Source organism: Oryza glaberrima, chromosome 10 (genome assembly GCF_000147395.1).
Source record: "Oryza glaberrima chromosome 10, OglaRS2, whole genome shotgun sequence".
Lineage (NCBI taxonomy): Eukaryota > Viridiplantae > Streptophyta > Magnoliopsida > Poales > Poaceae > Oryza > Oryza glaberrima.
This window is the reverse complement of record NC_068335.1, coordinates 4,892,650-4,913,339: the sequence shown is the minus strand read 5'-3', so window position 1 is coordinate 4,913,339 and position 20,690 is coordinate 4,892,650. Positions and strand designations below refer to the sequence as shown.

Below are 20,690 nucleotides of genomic sequence, written 5' to 3'. Positions count from 1 at the left end.
TTAAGCTATCTGTAGACATTGTTTCTCACCGATGAATCATCTCTATCCCTTGCCTATCTGTAGCTTCGTGTCCTTGGATGTACCTGATTCCGAGTTGACACACACGTTCCCTATGGAAATCGATGCCTGAGAATACTCCCGGGTGAAGTGCTACATTGGTATTTTTCGTGCGCTTGTGGATTTTATTTGTAAGGTTAAGAAGTACCAACAACGTCGAGGATTGCCTGTGGTTTATGGAGGAAGCTTCGTTTTGGTCGTGAAGATTAAGTCTAGTTATTTGTTTTTCCGCTGTGTATGTGAGTTTTATTTTGTTATTTTTGTAAGACATGGAACTGTTTATCAAATTGTCATTTGTGTACTCTGGCTAGTCCTGGACAGAGATTTAATACACATTCTACTTGATATTCAGGTTAGCATATTTCTAGGCGTGACAGTGGTCTGCTAACATATGCTCAATTTTCTGGACCTCCTTTTCACTTTTGCTGATGTGGACATCACTCCTTCTGATACACAACAATCTTCCAACGGTCATTCAAGGACCGATAAAAAGAGCTCGTGCGCGACAATTGAATTTAGAGGTGAGCTCATTCCTATGTTCTTCTTTGTATGAATTCGACAATAGATTGGTACCTAATGATTATATTGTGATTAGGAACAATGGAGGGGACAAGGAGAAATTTGGAGGACTTAGAGCCATGGAGGATCATTGAGGACGTCCAAGTCAAGGTGGAAGCCCAAACCAAGTCGACCTCGGGTGCAATTCGAAGTCCAGGACTAGTCTGCACTAAAATGGGCGCCCAGGTCCCATACGTGCTCGGATTGGGGCATTCTTTATATGAATGGAAAGCTAAGAAGATAACCTTTCCAATGGTTTTGGTCCCACATTAAAATTCTTTCCGAATCAACGGGAATTGACTGAACAAGTTGATGTCCAGAATCTGTCCCGGTGCTGCGTCACTGTATTTGGGCCTTTGGGCCGTGTATCGTGTTGGAACCCATTAGGGTTGCGTCGAGAGGGGGTTGCACGACCCTAAACTCTATATATTAGTACCCGCCGTCATCTTTTGGGTTTTGGGTTTTGCTTAGATTATTCTGTCGAGAACAGTTTCGTCACTAGATCGGTTTGTAAGACCCCCAACTCGTGAGCTTAATCATTCATCTGCAATTTTGGTTGTTTTCTATCTCGTTCTTGTTTGTGTTCTTCGATTGGCAAATAGGGATTGACCTTCTCGGTGAGGTCATCCGTGTTTCGACACGGGTGATAACCAGAGAGACGTGGTGTTGCGATTGCGGGGCTCAAGAGCGTGCGCATTTAAGAAGCAGGATCGATTTGTGTCGCGACTCCGCCCAAATCGTTGTTTATCAGAACCTTTCGGAAGATCGGGAAACCTAGTGCACATCATACGCAGTCCTCCTTTATATCCCACAACATCTGACTAGGATCATCCGCACCGTCGTTATCTTCAACAGCCCTGTTTGCCTCGCCTGTTGTATTTTATTCAAATCCAATGTATTGTGCCCAGTCTGGAATGTTCACCTCTCCTACTTCATCTTCTTTCATTGCAACCCCAAGCTCTTCGTGCAAGGTCCAACAATTATAGCTAGGCATGAATGCTGACTCAAACAAGTGGGCGTGAATAGTTCTTGATGGAGAATACTCCCTCCGTTTCAGGTTATAAGACGTTTTGACTTTTGTCAAAGTCAAACTACTCTAAGTTTGACTAATTTTGTAGAAAAAAAGTAGTAATATTTTTAACCAAAGATTAATATATAATGAAAATTTATTCAATTATAGATTTAATGAAACTATGCTAGTGTTGTAAATATTACTACTTTTTCCTACAGAGTTAGTCAAACATAAAGTAGTTTGACTTTGACCAAAGTTAAAACATCTTATAACCAGAAACGAAGGGAGTACTTCTTCTGGTTTCTATACTTTTTACATCGACAACACATAAAACCCTTATGCTTATTAGCATTAGCCACACTCAAAAAATAATCCACGCCTTTAATAAACTCTTTCAACCGTCGGTCCACGGTGTACATCCATTGTTGACCCATCTATACATGAAATAAACAAGTATTAATAAGGAAATTCTCAAAAGTGAAACTAATTATATAATCATATAATAATTTAAAACATCATAATTAAACTCGCCACTGACGCTACACATTTTATGAATTCTTCTTATTTCTAACGGTTTAACAAGTGTTAAATGGACTCAATCGGAGTTATGTGTAATTTCTATACAATAGCTACAAAGATGGCGACGAGAAGACGAGAAGGAAGGGAAGTTTAGAATTATTTTTAAAATTGTTCTTAAGAACGATTTTTCAATTAACATAGTTTTCTATTCTTTTATATAAATAATCATATTACAACAATTTTAAAATAATCCCACATATTATTCATGTCTTCAGTATGGTACTTTTTTCTAACTACTATTATATTAAATTAAACTAGTTTCCTATTCTTTTATCTTAGTTTTCTATATTTTTCCTTTGTCGTCTCTTTTATAGCATATTTATCCACATGTTTCTTAATTGAAATGTGTCATAATTTTCCCTAAACAATTTCCATAAACCTTGTTAGAGACAGTAATGTGTAGAAACAAAGCTATAAATGTAATATGCTAAGCATACATCATTAGAGAATAGAGTTGCTAACCATTTCGATATCTCTGATTTGTATATTATCATCAAAACACTTTCAAAAAAAAATTTGGCAGCACTCCCTTCCTCCTCCAAACCTTTGTAGCTGGAGGAGGAAGAAGAAGTACAAAAAGATTGCTCACTTTACTCCCAGTTAGTGTTACCAATTGGGACTAAAGATGCCCGCCCCAACGACAGCGATCTGATAGGCGTTGACTGAGAATGAACCGAGACTAAAGACCATATAGTCCGTTGCACTTTTTAACCGGTACTAAAAATGATCAGTCCTAGTTCCTATGCAAAACATGACTATAATGTGGTTTTTACTTAGCAAAGATCAGTTCTTAAGTAGTTCTTAAGTAGTGATTACTTTGCATGTAAGCTAGTTTTAGTCCTAAAAATATGGCGAGCAAACGTGCTTTATCTTTGTGGCCTACTGTGTTGCTTATTCAAATAAAAGCTCTACTTCGGGAGGTAAAACAATGGAGGTCCCTGCAGTTTCATTCAATTCCAAAGGAGATAAGGGACGGTTCGCTACAATGGAGGAAATTGTCATATGTAAAACGATGTAGTGTTGTCTTGCGATCGACTACAGAATAAGGTATAGCTAGTTTCTTTCTCTTCGATATCTCTCCTCCAACTCAGCAAAAATCAAGCGTGGATTGTTATACCTACAACACTCATGCCCCATTCATTGGACGGAATGTCCAATCTTATGGATTATCTCGACTTCTCTTAATCGATGTTTGGAGAAGCTGGAGAAAATTTCATGCCCTTTCACTTTATTTCAAACCCACATGTACCATCTCCCTTGAGTCACCGAATAGTGGGATCCGCTTGTTGGTGCCACCTCTCCCCTCGGTTGACGCTACAATACATAATAATTTCATTATAAATCTGGTTTAATTCCTGAAACTTATTTAATTGGCTTAAAACTTTAAAATTCATATCTAATTCATATGAACTTCAAATTAAGCCATCCAATTGAAAATATTCATCTAAAATTGATTTCTACATGTTTGTTTACTTTTTCATATACTGTTTAGTTGATTTTTATTAGGGGTTTTCCTCATTTTGTGAGCCAACGTGTAGATTCCATCGTTTCGAAGGATCGGGACCGCGAGGAAAATAGTTCGGATGATTAAGTGAAGAAGCAAGACAAATCACACATTGATCCTTTATTCAAAAGTGTAGTGATTCTAAGCTAAATATAGAGTTAGAAGAACAAGATTTATATCCCAATTGAGTTTTTGCCTGTGGAGTAGAGGTAAAGCCTCCCTAGGATCGTCGTTTTTTCCGCTACTGCTTTCTTTTCGGGGTGAGTACTAAGTGTTTTCACCAAATTTACTCTTTATTTAAAAAAATCAAATTGAAATTTATTTTTTTATTAGAATTATTTGGATGCAATTAACCGTTGGATATGGCAGCTAGAATCGCTGAGTTGTTGCGAGGAATGGCATGTGTTTTTAGCTGCTTATCTCGGTTTCGAAATCTATGGGGCCTAGTATTCTTGTTGTAGAGGGGAGTACACCGCAGTAGGAAGAGTTCGGTGATAAAAACGTGCTGAGAGAAAAAGCAGCAACCTAAAACAACAGACTCTAGTACTCCCTCAAACGGAGGTTATAACTTATAAGACATTTTAACTTTGGTCTAAATTAAACTACTTTAAATTTAACTAAATTTATACATAAATATAGTAATATTTATCATACCAAATTAGTTTCGTTAAATAAATAATTAAATATATTTTCATAATAAATTTGTGTTGAGTTGAAAATATTATTATTTTTTCTATAAACTTGGTCAAACTTAAAGCAGTTTGATTTTAACGAAAATCTAAATATCATATAACCTGAAACGTACTCTATAAAGACTAAAATAACACCAAAATAACACCACTAACATTTTCCCCCTTTTCCCAACTCACTTCTCTTGTTTTCCGCGCCCATATTTTTTAAACTGCTAAACGATATATCTTTTGCAAAAATTTTCTATATGAAAGTTGCTTTTAAAAATAATACTATTAATTTAATTTTTAAGTTTTTAAGGCTAATAGTAAATTAATCTTACTATAATCGTGTGCTTGGTTTTCCGTGACGCGTCCCAAACACAGCCTAAACAAGAACGGGTCAGAAAGGAGCTAGGGGACTGGTAACACTAAGTTTGCCTACTCGTTCAGTTTCATAAGAAAAATTATGAGTAAATTGCATCTCTGGTACACATACCTGTTAAGTGGGTGCAATCTAGTGCACGAACTTATAAAATACTCGTTTTTTTGCATGAACGTGTCTGGTGCATACAGAGGAAGGCGAAAAGGACACTATATGGCTAATCTTATTGATTTAGGGGCTCATTAGGATACTATCTAAACATATATGTGAGAAGGTTGCCATTAAACATACACCTCTTCAATAAAAATAGTAAAAATAGAATGGGATATAGTGATTGTAGAAAAAGATAAAAAAAAGAGCAATGATATAAGGGTGGGAAATATATGAAATTCACCACTTCCTTGACGAAGGATAAAGTAGAGATCAAATTTATAAATATTACATGTCTTATGCATACACATTACACATACACGTCATATCCTAATCAATATCAGCTTCGTAAAATTAATATTGACAAGCTATTTTGGTCCTCATTTACACGAACTAGACAAGTTCGTGTACCGAAATAAGAATTTCAATGCAATTTACTCGAAAATTATTACCTGTGGAACCTTTTAAACAAGTTTATCTGAAATTTGCTCAAATGTTTTTGATGCCATATCTCTAACAACCCGACCGAACCGTGAGCGGGGTGAGCCTGAGCGATGCAGCGGCGAGCGCGCGGGGCGGCGACTAACGGCGGCGGTGGGCACCGGCCACCAAGGCGGAGAATGCGGCGGCGGCTGAGATGCGGGCGCGCGGTGGGCGACGAGATCGAGCCGTCGAGCTACACGCGGCTGCCTACACCCCCGGACAGGTTGCTCCTCCGCCGCCATTTCTTGCATTCCCTAGGTTTTGCCTGTTGCAAATCTGAACTCAAATCTGTGAATCGCTGGGCTCAAAATCAGGAGAGGAGTTGTCGTGAAACCCCAGATCTAGGCTCTCTTGTGGGTCTTGCTAACTATTCGGGCAAAGGGTACCCGTCGCATTGATCTTGCTAAGAAATTCTTCCCCCCCCCCCCCCCCAATCTGTTCAGAGTTGGTGGGATAGTAACATGGGAGGAACCTTGATTGTAGGGGTAATAGAAAAAGCTAGAAACATGTGAACTCCAAACCAACAAGTCTGGTGCTGCTTGATTTGTTTAAGAGACTAGAACTACATATTATGACCCGACTCGATGCATCCAACTTGATCGTGAAAGAGTTTACTGTAGACCTATTCTTTGAGACGGACTGGTGTCATTTATAACATACAGAAATCTGTCTCAATCGAAGGTTGTTTATCTTTCAGTTTCAATACAAATATCTCGTCAAGTCAAAATAAAATGTGGCTTCATTAATAAGAAGATGATAGTACTAGTGGAGCACAGTAGAATAGTGGACTAAGGAGAAGTCAACTTATGCAGGTCAATTTTTTTAATTGTCAAGAACATGGCCCACAACATCAATGACTTAACTTAAGGATGAGGACGCAAATATAGGTACAAAGTTTTCAGCTCTTCAGCATGCATAGACCATTCATATCACTGCTCTTCCTCTACTGAACCCTTCCATCAGTCGTGCTGTTCTTCAGCTCTTCAGCATGTGTATATGATTCATATCATTTCTCTTGCTCTACTGAAGCCTTCACCCGTCGTGCTGTACTTGCTGGCATGTTACAGGTACATCCATCTTTAAATCAAAAGTATCACTTTACTGATATTTCTTCCTTTTCTCATGCTATTTTTGTTCATTTGAGATTTCTCATGGCTAATATGGACAAGCTGTCTTACATATTCTTTTACGTTGAAAACATGATTGTTAATCACAGATGGAGTTTTTTGTTTCATGAAAACCTCATGGGATATTGTTATTTCCAAATAGATATATGTTTTGTACATTCTAGCTGGAGCCATTCATTTCTTTGTATGCCATTTTATCTGTTCCAAGCAATGCATATCTATATTGGTTCTGTGGTTACTGGTTGCGGCACTCTGAATTTATGCTTCAAACTATGGCGGTTATAAAATCGTGAATGAAATACATGGCCGGCCCTTAAACTTGAGCGGATGTGTCATATAGGTCCATAAACTTGAAAGTTGCACATTGAGGTCCATGATCTTGTTTTAATGAACCATAGCCGGTTCAAAGTGCGTTTGACCAGAGCTGACCGCCTGCGTGGCGCTCCACATAGGGAACATTTTGCATCCCTCCACATCTCAACGTGGCGGTAATTTTGTACTTACCCCCTTCTTGCTACAGTAGTCGTTAAAATCCCCCAAAATATTCCAAATCCCTTTGCATCCCCCTCCCCCGACGCTTCCGAAGGAGAGGCCTGAGTAGGGGGGTAAGTACAAAATTACCGTCACGTTGAGATGCGGAGGGGGCTGGATGCAAAATGCTGCCTACGTGGAGTGCCACGTAAGCGGTCAGCTCTGGTCAAACGTGCTTTGTACCGGGTATGGTTCATTAAAACAAGATAATGGACCTCAATGTGCAATATTCAAGTTATGGACCTAAGTGACACCTTCGCTCAAGTTTTAGGACCAGCCATGTATTTTACTCTAAAATTATATTGTAAAGTATATATGTTTGGATGCTATAGTTGGACAGCTAGGAAATTTACTCCCTCTCCTTCAACACAAACGCCAAGAATCTTTGAAGGATTTAAGCTTTATCTTTACCACAGATTATTTCAAATTAATTTAATATGTTAAGTTTCAAAGATCTGAGCACATTAATTTTATCTTCGTTGTTGTTTGTTGTACTGAATATTTGGAGAATCCAGGGCCTCCTTGTTGTATAAGTAGCAACGACCATGAAAACACAAGTAAACTTATATGTTGTAACAGTGAATTTGTAACCATTATGCTTGTCCCAGTGTAAATAATTTATCTGGCGCATGAGATGTACTGCCATTAGAATTGACTATATATAGTACATGGGGTTTCAGAGCAGACACTCTGTCCATTTTAAGTTCATACTGTTTAGATTTGGGCAGCATGCCAAGCTAATCTCCAAATTTCTATTCAGCAGGTGTAGTGAAGAACAAAAAAGCTAGTGCGCCCCACAAGGATACGGCAAAGTATGGCGGAAGCTGCAGTAGTCCAGGCCCTCATTAAGATTGGATCTGCTTTTGGAGAAACAGCACTGCCATTACTCCAAGACTTCATAAAGAAAGAAGCAGCTCTGTTACAGGAACTACCAGAGCTCGCAAAATGCATTCGGGGGGAATTGGACATGATTAGTAGCTTCCTTCTGCAAGTGCGGTCGAAGATCCACAGCACCGACAATGAAGTTCTGAAACGCTGGGTGGTGAGAGTACGCCAGGTGGCCTACCATGTCGAGGACATAATAGATGAGTACACCCACAATGTTGCTCTGTTGCAGGACCAAAGTTATTTGATTAGAAAGATGCGTGAGGCCTACAATGTCACAACTTTCCATGCCATTGCTACTGGACTGAAAGATGTAAGTAATGAGATCAAGCAGTTGTCAGAAATGAAGACAAAATATGCAGAATACTTCGGTGAGTTACTTAGCAACACTAGTGCTAATACTCAAGCTCATCTCTCCCGTGATGGCTCCCTCCATACGGTTAAAGAAGGCATTGTAGGCATGACAGTAGAGATGGATTTACTGAATTCATGGTTAGCACCCAATGATCTCAGTAGAGTAGTGTTATCTGTGTGGGGTCTGTTTGGATTGGGAAAAACAACTCTTGTCAGGAAGGTGTATCAATCCATGAAAGAGCAGAAGAGCTTTGACTGTTATTCCTGGATTGAGGTACCACACACATACAACAACGATGTTATATTAAGGCAGTTAATAAGGGACCTGTCTGAAGACCAAAGTCAAGTACCTGGCAGCCTTGAAAGTATGTATGGCAGTAAGCTGGTTGACATATTATCCGGAGTGTTGACAAACAAGAGGTATTTGATTGTGCTCGATAATGTCTGGGATGCAGCTGCATTTCATGGCATATCAAGTTTCTTGATGGACAGCGGTAATGCTAGTCGAATAATCATCACGACTAGGACAAGTGATGTTGCTTCACTGGCTCAAGAAACATACAAGCTCAAGCTTAAGCCCTTGGAGGATGACGATGCAATGGAACTATTTTGCAGAAGGGCTTTTCATAATAGCAACAAGGTATGCCCGCCTCACCTTGAGGATCTGTGTAAACAGATTGTGAGGAAGTGTGGTGGCTTACCATCAGCCATCTATGCCATAGGCAATGTGCTTGCAGTCAGAGAAAAGACGGAAGTGGCTTGGAAAATAATGAATGATCAGTTCCAGTGTATGTTGGAGGACAACCCTGGCTTGGGAGAAGTGAGGAGTGCCCTGAGCGTTAGCATTTTGTTCCTTCCAAGGCATCTGAAGAACTGCTTCCTCTACTGCAGCCTGTTCCCACAGAACTACCGGTTGTCACGTGAAAGCCTTGTGAAGCTGTGGACAGCAGAAGGATTCATAACGAAGAGAGGAAGCAGCACTCTGGAAGAAGTTGCAGATGAATACCTGATGGAGCTGATCCGAGGAAGCTTGTTGCAACTCCTGGAAACAGATGAAATTGGCAGAGTAGCCTTCTGCAAGATGCATGACATTGTGCGTGACTTGGCTCTGTCCTACTCCAGAAAGGAGATGTTTGGCCTGAGTGATGGAGACCTCCAAACAGATCAAAAGGAAGATGTTCGTCGCCTGTCAATATCCAAGTGCAACAAGAATGTGGGATCAATCTTGGAGTTTCCTCGCCTTCGGACCTTCATCACTACCAATGGAGGCGCAGAGTCAGACCTGTTACATTCTCTCATACAAAAATCGAAGTACCTTGCTGTTCTGGAGCTGCAAGACTCACCCATCGACATAATTCCAGCAAATATTGGAGAGCTGTTCAACCTGCACTATCTTGGATTGCGGAGGACCAATGTGAAATCACTTCCAAAATCTATCGAGAAACTTACCAATCTGGAGACTTTGGACCTGAAATACACCAGGGTAGATGTGCTGCCCAAGGAGATCTGTAAACTGAAGAAGCTGAGGCACTTGTTCGCCGAGAAACTCATTGACCGTAATCGCCAAGTGTTCAGATACTTCAAAGGTATGCAGCTGCCACATGGATTTTCACACATGAATGAAATTCAAACCCTTGAAACAGTTGAGGCAACGAAGGACTCCATTGAGCTGCTGGGGAAGCTGACTGCACTGAGAACCCTGTGGGTTGAGAATGTGCATCGCGCTGACTGCACAAAGTTGTTTGATTCATTGTCAGAAATGGAGAATCTCTCAAGCCTGCTCGTTAGTGCCAGCGATGAATATGAGGTCCTTAACTTTGATGCATTCAGTCCTTCTGAGATGAAGCTCCAGAAGCTCATCATTAGAGGCTGCCTCGAGAATGACACATTTGACAAGCTTATGTTCAAAAACCTTGGCTCACACATGAAATACTTGTCACTAAGTTCCTCGAGACTCGGCAATGATCCGTTCCTGCTCCTCGCAAAGAACATGAAGAACCTCATCTACCTGAGCATCAGGAAGTGGTGCTGTGCTGAGGAGGTGGCTCTCCGTGAAGGGTGGTTCCCTCGCCTGACAACACTCTTCCTTGGTGACATGAAGCAGGTGCACACTGTTGTCATCGAGCCATCAGCGGTTGAGAGCTTGGAGGCACTGTACTTGGTGTCTCTGACGGCTATGACAGCGGTTCCGACAGGCTTGGAGCTCGTTGGGTCGCTCAGGAAACTCGTTGTGTGGGGGCAGTCAGACGATTTCAAGCTGGAGTGGAAGAGGGAGAACTGGGAAACGAAGCTGCGCCATGTGCCGGAAATTCGCATTTAATTGATCAAGAACTGCTTAAAATTTGGATGGATTATATCTTGCATGTCTACTGAATCGGTCTCTGGACTGATTCCTCGTGCTTTGGTTCTACTTGAATGTGATTTATTTATCTCTTTTTCTGAAATTTATGTTTGTAATATGTCTGAAGTTACTGAACTTCTATGATGTAATCTAAATTCTGAATATTTTCTTGCACCAAACTACCGATTCTTGTTTCTGTACTACATATATTGCTTCTTAGATAAAGCTCTGAAGCTTCGTGTTATACAGACCTAACAAATCATGGTTGAGTTTCACCTGATTTATATGCTACCTGTTGTTTAGGCTTTGTTCATGTAGTTAAGTGAGAAAAAAAATATAAAACTGTGCTTTTGTGAAGCACCCCCGCCCAAAAAAATCCTGATTTATGAAATTTGCTCTTGAATAAAATCCTGAAACATTTTTACCACACGGATTGCTTTCAGATTGCCTATAATTATCAGTTACTGACGGTTAGCTTTAGGAGTACTTTCATTTGTCTCTTTTCTGTTGTGCCTGCTGCAGTCTTATAATAAAACCCCTAAGGCCCCTTTTGACACAAGGGGAAATTGGATAAGTTTTGTAGGATTTAAATCCTACTGAAAATTTTCCTATTTAACTCGTGGATTTTAGAGGAAAGTTAGCAAGTGCTTTAACCTTGTATTTCCGCGGCCTGTTTAAACATTCATGTATTTTTTTTTTGTGTGTTTTGTAATTCTCTATTTTGCATTTGCAATTCTTTTGAAATCATGAGTCTTTCCGTTTCTATATTTTCTCAATACTTCAATCCGAAGGAGTCCTAAAATCAAATTCTGAAATTTAAATGCAACTTATCAATCCTACATGAGGAATTCTGTTACCAAAGTATTTACTCCATATAAGCTTCACCTAGCACAGTGGAACTCTGTTATATAACTTATGCAAGTTTTTCATAGGAAGAGCATTATTTTGCATTCTAAAATTGGTTACCCTAAACCCCTTTTCTCATTGGTTGACAAACTTTATCCATGGATTTTATTTGATTGAATTTATGACTAACCACCTCCACATTACTTGTGTTTGTTGCATAGGGTTGGGAAATTCCCTCAAGCACGTAAAACGGAACGACTCATTGATGCTTAGATTAATTAAGTATTAGTTATTTTTTTAAAAAAATAGATTAATATAATTTTTTAAAGCAACTTTCGTGTATAAATTTTTTTTAAAAAAAATACACCATTTAGCAGTTTGAAAAGTGTGCGCACGGTAAAAGATGGAATTGAGTTGGAAAAGATGGGGGAAAGAAAGAAAAGACTGATAACACTTTGCTATTTACTACATGAATCCTTCTCAAAACTAGCTAGCTTCACGGCAGTTTGAGAAATCGACCTGCAACATAAGAATCAAAATTTGTATTTATCAATCACAAACAAACCAATAATTAAATACCAAGATACAAAGAAAAAAAAATCTTCTCTGACATTTCAACTCATTCCAAGGTGGTGGTGTACTACTACACCTATCCTCTTATGCATGTCCCCTTGTACACGTTTTGGATGCTCTCTCCAGTTTCATTTTAATTGATGTTTTGGACAATGACACGGTCTGTAAGATATATCTTTGACCTTATTTTTCTATTATAATATATATACAATAAATAAATGAATGTTTACTTTTATTATAGTGCTTTGAAAGACAAATTTATATATGTTGTTCTAGTTTCATAAAACTAAATATTTTTAAAGTTATTAATGGTCAAAGTTATAAAAGTTTGACCTTAATCTTATTTAAAACGTCAATTAATATAGAATCGGAGGGAGGACAAACTTGGCGACAGTTGAAGTGTCCTCTTGGACAGCCAGTTGGAGCGAGTGCACGTTCATTATCGCAATGCTCGTTGAGCGACTGTTGTAGCACTGGGTCAGATGACCCTGATGGACTAGGTCAACCCTGTGTATTCGTCAGCATTTTGTAGGCGGTGACCCAAGAAGCTGAAGTTAGTTGACCCTAGCCTGCTGAACTGAAATCTCAGAGAGGAAATCTCAGTTCTTTGAAAGTTTATGCACTCCCAAGTCTCAATTGAATTGTTGTCTCAGCGCATTTTAAGTAATTTCTAACATGTTGATTATGGATCGTTGCCCAGCCAGCTTTACCAAATTTGATCTGTTAACGAGTTAGCAATTTTAGCTATGTACTGTATCCTCTGTTTTCTTAAAAAAAAAAACAATTCTTGGCTATGAATGTGGACATAGGTTGGATTTTGTTTTTTTTTGGGGGGGGGGGGTTGGGGAGGAGGGGAGTGGGACATATCAGGTGAAAACGAGTTAAGCGTTGAAAACTTCTAAAAATCATACCTAAAAGTTTTTAAAATTCATGTAAAAATACTAGAGATAGCTGTAGATATAACATACATTTTCACCAAATATCAAGCTCTAACTCAACTTTATTTAAGAGTAAAAAAAGACAAATTTAGGTGAATAGTAACATAACAATATTCACACGAAATTTGTCCTTTTTTTTTCTCTTTAACGAAGTTAAGTTTAGAGCTGAGATTTAGTGAGAATGTATTTCATATGTATACCTATCTATTGTAATTGTTTCATGAATTTTCAAAACTTATATATACGATTTTCTTGAGTTTCCAATACTTAACTCGTTTTCACCAGATATGTCCTACTTAACTCGTTTTCACCAGATATGTCCTCAGGGAGGGGGAGAAGGGCGAAGGAAGTAGATGGCAATGAATAAATGATTGTGTGACAATTATACAGAGGCCTGAATTTACTTTCATTATCTAAAATAAATATATGCCTGCAGAAATGGAAGTTATCTAATGGATAACATGTATGGACAAGAAGCTATTAGATTTAACCTATTATAGTTGGTAGATAATAGACAAAGGGATAACTGAAAGTTAATGGAATACTGTGAATTAACTGTGTGCCAATTTTAGTTCAGTCTCTTTGTTCCATATAAGCATAGCAACAGAAGCATATTTTTCACTCTCAATAGAAACATAGCTTAATTCTCTGCAGCAATTCGCATATCTCCTCACATGGCGCTACTTCACAAGGCTGATAGGATTCTGTTCTTTGCAGCCGTTGTAGTCATAGCGATGGTCATGTCATCTTCTCGTGCATATGATAGTATGATACTGTATGCCCACCTTTATTTCTATTTTAAAATATTTACTTTTTACAAAATTTAAAATACCATATCAGTTTTATTGTGTTAAACTTGTTCAAGACTGTTTTGTTTTTGCGCGAAGAAAATGTCACATAGTATAACAAACCGTATTTTTAACCACATTTTGGTTATGCTATTCCCTCGCAACAACCTCGTTTATTAGCTAGGCTCTATCGATGTTTAAGGCTCTGTTCAAATACAAGGATTGCCTGATCTTATCAAATAGGCATGCAAAACAAGATGAGTGATTAGTGTATTGGTAATTAAGTATACTATTATAAACTTGAAGAACGGGTTTATTTGATTTTTTTAAGAGAAACTTCAATACTGTAAATGCTGGTAAAAAAAACACACTTTAGCATATAGTTTTAAGGAAGTGTGTCCAATATAGACGAAGAAGTTGCTCTCCCTAAAGGCAGAACCGATCGTAACCTCAATCTTACACAAAGTTTGATGGAGGCGGATTTGAGAGGCAAGTAATACGAAGGCAGTATATATATATGCAGCTGGTCTTATACAAATTACTCGCACAATTTCATATTTAATTTCTCTCGTATTTATACAAGCATATAAACATTTTGTTTCATTTGGATATGCGTACAAATACAGACTAGATCTGACCTTACACTGCATTCTGGAATCATGTGTGCAGCAAATTGCTACCCGTTGAAACCATGCACGCTTTCGAAATGCGAAGAGTTCTGCAAGAGCATCGATTTCAAGAACCTTCAGCCGACATGCAACATTACTGTACCAGGCACGGACTATGACACATGCTGCTGCTATACATTGCACGACAGCAACCATGCACGGCTTGCACGCCAATTGCTGTCCAGTTGACCTTGGTTTTTAGTTGCTATAATTCACAGTGACAAGACGTGATCTAGCATCCTAATACTACATTGCTACACATGCGGTTGTTGATGATATTGCTCAAGAAACAACAATGATTTGTGAGAGTTGTTCCTCTGTATTGAATTGTGAAACATCTAAAACGGTTCACAAATTGTGATAATAAAATTAAGTGTTTTGTGGTCTTTGATAAGTTATCACATACGAGGAAAATGTTATTCAAAGTTCTTCCTTTGTTCCAAAATAAATACAGTTTTACATTGTTCATGTCTAATGTTTGACCGTTCGTCTTATTTGAAAAAATTTTGTAATTAGTATTTTTTTAGTTATTAGATAATAAAACATGAATAGTACTTTATGTGTGACTATTTTTTTTATAAATTTTTTAAATAAGACAGACGGTCAAACGTTAGATACGGATATCAGCTGCACTTATTCTAGGACGATTCTAGGACAGAGGTAGTAGCATCAAGTAGGAAGGTAACTGAAATTTACCTTTTTGGCGAGGATAAGAGTACCCGAAATTAGAACTTTCTAAGAAGAGCAATTTTACCGTGCTTAAAAAGGTACGATGAAGTACCAAAAATTTATTATGAAATTTGTTACCTCATAATATCAAGATATACCAAGAGGTACCAAATTTAAAATAGAAAAAAGTGGTATCTCGTGGTACCTCCTCAAGAACTGCAAAATTGCTCTTCTAAGAAAGTGTGATATATGCGATGGACTATCAACGACAAACACATCCGAAATTACTTCTGTAAAAATATGTAAAAATAAAATTTTGAAGCAATCTTACCCCGTTCCTCCATCCATTTCTTCTTCCTTTCCCCTTTCTTTTTCTTTCCATCTTTCGCTTTTAGATCCAGATCTGGTAGTTTAATTCTGTATGATTTGACTCCACCGCTAGCTGCCGTGGCCGGAGTTGCAGTGTTCTATAGTGCTAGAAAACGACTTCGGCTACCTCGCTGTTATCCAGGCACCGTGAAAGCACTGTCTCGTCCCTGATGTCTCATCTCTCCAGAATTTGCCGGCCCAGTCTTCGAAGATGCTCATAGGGGTAGGGTTTACGTGCGTGTGTTCATAGAGATGAGTGCGCGTGTGTTGTGAGTGTCTGCATTGTACTGTGTAATTAAAAATAAATTAAGGTGAACGGCGCATGAAGCAGTGTTGTTGAGCATGGAGGTCACGTAGTTGGCGGTGACATTGGGGAGTGCTGTCAGCACATGACGGTAACATTAAATTCCATATATTCTAATTGGTAGTTTTGTTAATAACAGGTGATATCTTTTTAGATATTGCATTACATGCTATATCTAGCATTTACTTATGAACCATGGCACCAAATCACAAACTATAAATGAAACAAATCAAGAAGTAAAATATAGAATCGCTAGAATTAATTCCTCACGGCCGGGATATATTTGGCCCAACCCCACTGCCTCTATATAAGCATCGCAGCATCGACGACAAAAAACACAACTAGGTAAATTAATTTGCTTCACCATCTCCCAGCACCTTTACTCCGTCACATCTCCTGATCTCATGGCGGTTCTCAAGAGCGATGCCAGGGCTCTGTTCTTGGCGGCCATTGTACTCATGGCCATGGCCCTCTTGTCGCAATGCCATGCACAAGCACAAGGTAAAATATATATCCATGCATATACATATTTATGTGTTTTTTTTAAATTTAGTTTGCAAATGTACATGTATATATCGACTGATGACGTGCCGGATATGATTGACTTGTGCAGACTACTGCGGCGAGATCTTGCCGTGCGACGAATCGGCGTGCAGATACTACTGCCAGAAGATGGGGTACAGGTACCCTCATCCACGCTGCAACACGCCCAAACCAGGCCAGGGGAACTGTTGCTGCCGGAAAAACATTGGCGACTGGGACTCACGCCGATTGCTGTCCAACTGATTGATGAATTTAATTCGTGGCATTACGACATCGATCTCAAAATAATATGATATGTAAACTTTGAGATTTAGACATTTTAGTAGCAAAGCTATGCATGCAATGTGGCGATGATATACCAGCCCCAGCTCATGAAACAGTATTTTTTTAATAATGGTATATACTTAATCTTGTTGAGTCAGGCGCATGGGTGGCGTGGGGTGTTGTTGGGGGGAAAGGGACCCAGGCATTTGTTAGCTGCACAAGTTGGGCCTTATTTAGTTTCAAACTTTTTATTCAAACTTTCAACTTTTCCATTACTAGTAACCACGCACGTGCAAGGCACGTTTTTCTTCATATGATATTATAAGAAATACGTGATTACATTAAAAAATTTAGAACTGCAGCTACTGAAACATAATATGTTTGAATAAAATTTGTATAGAATATCCTCATACACCTATAAAAAAGGAATAGCAGCCCACATCATCACTCCATCAACAATATTCGTCTACTCTCAAAATACGACCTAGAACGGAAATAGCATGTTCTTGATTTAGATAATAACTTCATAATCTGAAGACTGTACTTAACCATAATATATTAGTGCACTTTGTTGGATAGTTTTTATACAACACCAATTCGATTCATATAGGAATATCAAAAGAATGATAAAATCATTTAATACAGAATTCTAAATATTGATAAGCAGACATTAGTGAAACCATCTGGTTATTAGAAGTATTACACCTATTCAGATTATATATTTAGTAAAAGGAATGCATCTTGCTGATTCCCATCGGCCTTATCATCATCGTAACAGAATAAAAGAGGAGTAAATCACATTCTGTCGATACTCCAACCAGAGAGTTGTAAAAAGTGACAACTTGAGTGTCTAATCCTTTGTACAAATTCCAAATGTTACTTGAACAATAATCTTACACCACAAGTCATGCTAGCATCAATACAAAATGAGAAAAGGTTACATGTCAGATCTTTAATGATAGTTGGAAAAGGAGTAATATATATAATGGACACATTATCCTCCTTTTCTGCTCCACTTTCCTCCTGATTCCTGAAGCCAAAAGCCCCCAAGCAGATAAACATTTAGATTTCTACCTCCAACGCTACTTGCTGCAATTTCAATGAAGCACTGCACCAAGCTTTTCAAATGACCACGATGTATCATTCATGGAAATTAGTGGCACCTGATTGTTGCAATAGCTGGTAAAAAAAAGAAAGAGATTGGTTCATACATCACCATTGCCATCTAATTCCTTTGACCTGGCAATATGATGTCCCTTAGTTCCAGACAATGCTCAGAAAGTGTTGAAACTGAGAAAATAATTTGCATTAAATCATGTCTGGCATTCCCTGGGTGGAAAAATAGAGAAAAACAAAATTCATACCAAGATTAAGCATAAAACAGACAACATGGAATCTTTGTTGGTAAGAAATAAATCATTGAAACAAAAGAAATCAAAGCCTCAGTTTACTTCCATACATAATGAAAGTTAAAGTAAATTCAAAAATTTACTGAGAACAACCAAATCACACCTGTCGGGCTGATTTATTTTTCTTTCTCCAATCACATTGTCCAGAATCTCATTTATTTTTACAATGATAAAATCAATCTTACTTAGCAATGATAAAATCAATTTTACATTGTCCAGATGATGCTGAAATATACAACTGGGTAGCTAGTGTCATATTGCTAGTGTTAAGAGTGTATAATAACAGAGTAATTTAAAGGATAAAAATGATATACATGCAAGGAGCATCTGCCACTGACAAGAAGGATGCGAATATCAGCAGAGACAAATTTGTCATTGCACCTTCTTGTCAATCATGATATTTGCAATTTACAAATCATTATACTGTCATTAAGTGTGTTGAGAGGAAATAATTAATATAAACAACAGGTACACTCAAATGTATCGCCAAGGGAATAACTTTGAAAAAGCTTCCAAAAGCATATAACTAAACAATATGACAAGCTGCACATTTTCTACCTAGGGATAATTACTCTCGATCATTCATATCGCACAAGTGCTAAAATGGGTGATTAGGCTCCTTGCCCTGTGTTTCAAGCCTATACTTGAAGGCACCTTTACATATGTTTCATGCTACAGGCTGACTTGAATTTTGCTGCACCCACTAAACGACATGGATGAACCCAATTCCCTGAAATTACATGCAAGTGCAGCAAAATCATGGAAGAGAAATCAGTGACAACTGACCTTGCCGGAGCTCACGTTTTCATTTTTACTATGCGATAAGCTCCAACAAAGGATGGCATCCATGGTCCTTGCGGTCTTCGAAAACATTTATATTTTTTTAATAGAACTTACCATAAGCAGCAATAGTCAGGCCTCAGGACCAGAGCAGAAGCATTATACCGTGTCCAGTCGATCGATCTGGAGCTTGGGTAACACATGAATCATGTCAAGGAACAAATCATGTCCAACAAACCAGCTATCAACTACAAAAAAGAAACGAAGTGAAGTGTGCTAAAAATCGATTTGATAAAAATAGAGTGCACATAACATACCCACTCGCAAAGTGAAATATGTTTGGGGGAATAATATTGACTAACCAGCATTTCGTCGGACACCTTTCGGACAGGAGTATCAATGATCCTTTTGTCCCTAATAATCCTGAAAATAGATTGATTGGGAGGCACTCAGATATATAAAATGATTGGCACATAACTTGATATCTAGCTTTTGTCGTGGATCAAGATGAAATGACTTAACAAAAAGGGAAAACACAGATCAAACATCATTTCCATTCCAGATTCAGAATTTGACTTCACAAAATCAAGGAAAAGTAAAATGATTTGTACCTTCACTGCCCGAGTTATTTTATAAATAAATCATATTTGAACAAAAGAAAAGGCACCATATTTCTTCAGTAGTAACAATGACAAAGACATATAGGGACTATCACACAGTGCCTCACATATGTGGGCTGGGCCAAGTGGTGGGAGGAGAAAAACAAAATTTGCATCAACAAGAAGCACATGAGCTAACTAACAATGTCTATTGGTGAAAATTGTACAGATTTACAAAACAGAACTTTTAGAACAATCCATGCACACAAACTTTTATAGAAGTATTTCTGAAAGTAATGGCTTTCTCAATCTCACATGATTCACATTGGTAGTGTTCACCTTTACAATGAAATATCCTACTCTGCTCTTTTCAGCATGGAATTTCCTTTGGGAATCTGGTAATAATACCAGGCCGAATTTTATACTGACAATGTACTATTATTTGCATATTTCAGAAAAAGTTAGTGAGCAAGGCATCACACACAGTTAACTGTTCAATGTGCGAGATGTCTAAAATGACAGGGGAAGTCTGCAGTACTATAGTAATCAAATCTCCATAACTTTACCTATGATTACTGATTACAGGGGACCGGGGAGGGCAGGAAAAATGTAGGAGAGCTCCAGGATTCCAGTCGTTGCCGCCTCGCCGGCCACCGTTGTCATCCCATCTGACAAGGTAATGATCAAAACCCAAACTAAGGACAGCCTCACAACCATATGCCATTAGGGGCGTCGGGGCAAAGCAAAAAAAAAAACAGGAGCGGGGAGCAGCAAGAAGGACTAACCTTTGGCTTGGGGCACGGCGTAATCCGAGATCGACGACGGGATGTGTGGAGGGCGGCGCATGGGGCCGAGCGGGTGGAGGGAAGCGGCGTACCTTAGCATAGAGCTCATAGTCTGTATATTCATAGTGATGTTATTTTCCAAAAAAAAAAAAAATCACCTTTTGTGGAGTGCGGCGGCGGCGACGTCGGGGGCAATCTCGGGCGGGGCTCTGACGGAAAGGGGAACCACCACGGTGCCGGCAGAGGCAGTCCCGGGCAGGGCTCCGGAAGAATGGGGAACCACCACGGCAGCGTCAGGGGCACAATGTGGTGGCGTGCGGCGGGGAGTCGCGAGGAGGCACGACAGCGAGTGCGATGGTCCGGCGGCAGTGAAGACACGGCAGCGGCGGCGCTGGTCCGGCGGTGGACTGCAGCGACAGCCGAGATTCGGGCGAAGCCCGGAGGAGAGAGAACGCGCAAGGAGCGAGGAGCGAGGGGAATCGCACGCGGGGGGCGGAGTTATCGCGCGTGGGGAGCGGAGT

General features: G+C 39.0%; 1 protein-coding gene and 1 long non-coding RNA gene across 11 annotated transcripts; one reads left to right on the top strand and one right to left on the bottom strand.

The window, feature by feature from the left end:
• Positions 1 to 5,400: 5,400 nt before the first annotated feature.
• On the top strand, positions 5,401 to 10,920 carry LOC127752927 (disease resistance protein RPM1-like). 6 transcript variants are annotated; one of them, XM_052278379.1, is made up of 4 exons: positions 5,401 to 5,619; positions 6,209 to 6,283; positions 6,376 to 6,463; positions 7,818 to 10,920. In XM_052278379.1, the coding sequence occupies exon 4, from the start codon at positions 7,869 to 7,871 to the stop codon at positions 10,611 to 10,613; it is 2,745 nt and encodes a 914-aa protein (XP_052134339.1). In that variant the 5' UTR covers positions 5,401 to 5,619; positions 6,209 to 6,283; positions 6,376 to 6,463; positions 7,818 to 7,868; the 3' UTR covers positions 10,614 to 10,920. The 6 variants fall into 6 exon arrangements, with proteins under 6 accessions (XP_052134339.1, XP_052134338.1, XP_052134334.1 ...); XM_052278378.1 differs by having other exon boundaries at positions 6,360 to 6,463; XM_052278374.1 differs by having other exon boundaries at positions 6,209 to 6,463.
• Positions 10,921 to 16,961: 6,041 nt separating this feature from the next.
• On the bottom strand, positions 16,962 to 20,690 carry LOC127785594 (uncharacterized). 5 transcript variants are annotated; one of them, XR_008019793.1, is made up of 5 exons: positions 20,170 to 20,690; positions 19,951 to 20,052; positions 19,148 to 19,208; positions 17,808 to 19,033; positions 16,962 to 17,714 (listed from the first exon to the last, which is right to left on the bottom strand). It is a non-coding gene; the product is annotated as an uncharacterized LOC127785594 (long non-coding RNA). The 5 variants fall into 5 exon arrangements; XR_008019792.1 differs by having other exon boundaries at positions 16,962 to 17,704; XR_008019790.1 differs by having other exon boundaries at positions 16,963 to 18,735; positions 18,903 to 19,033.

Excerpts from the sequence above, each read along its gene's own strand:
- LOC127752927 (XM_052278379.1), top strand. The coding sequence starts at position 7,869 with ATGGCGGAAGCTGCAGTAGTCCAGGCCCTCATTAAGATTGGATCTGCT.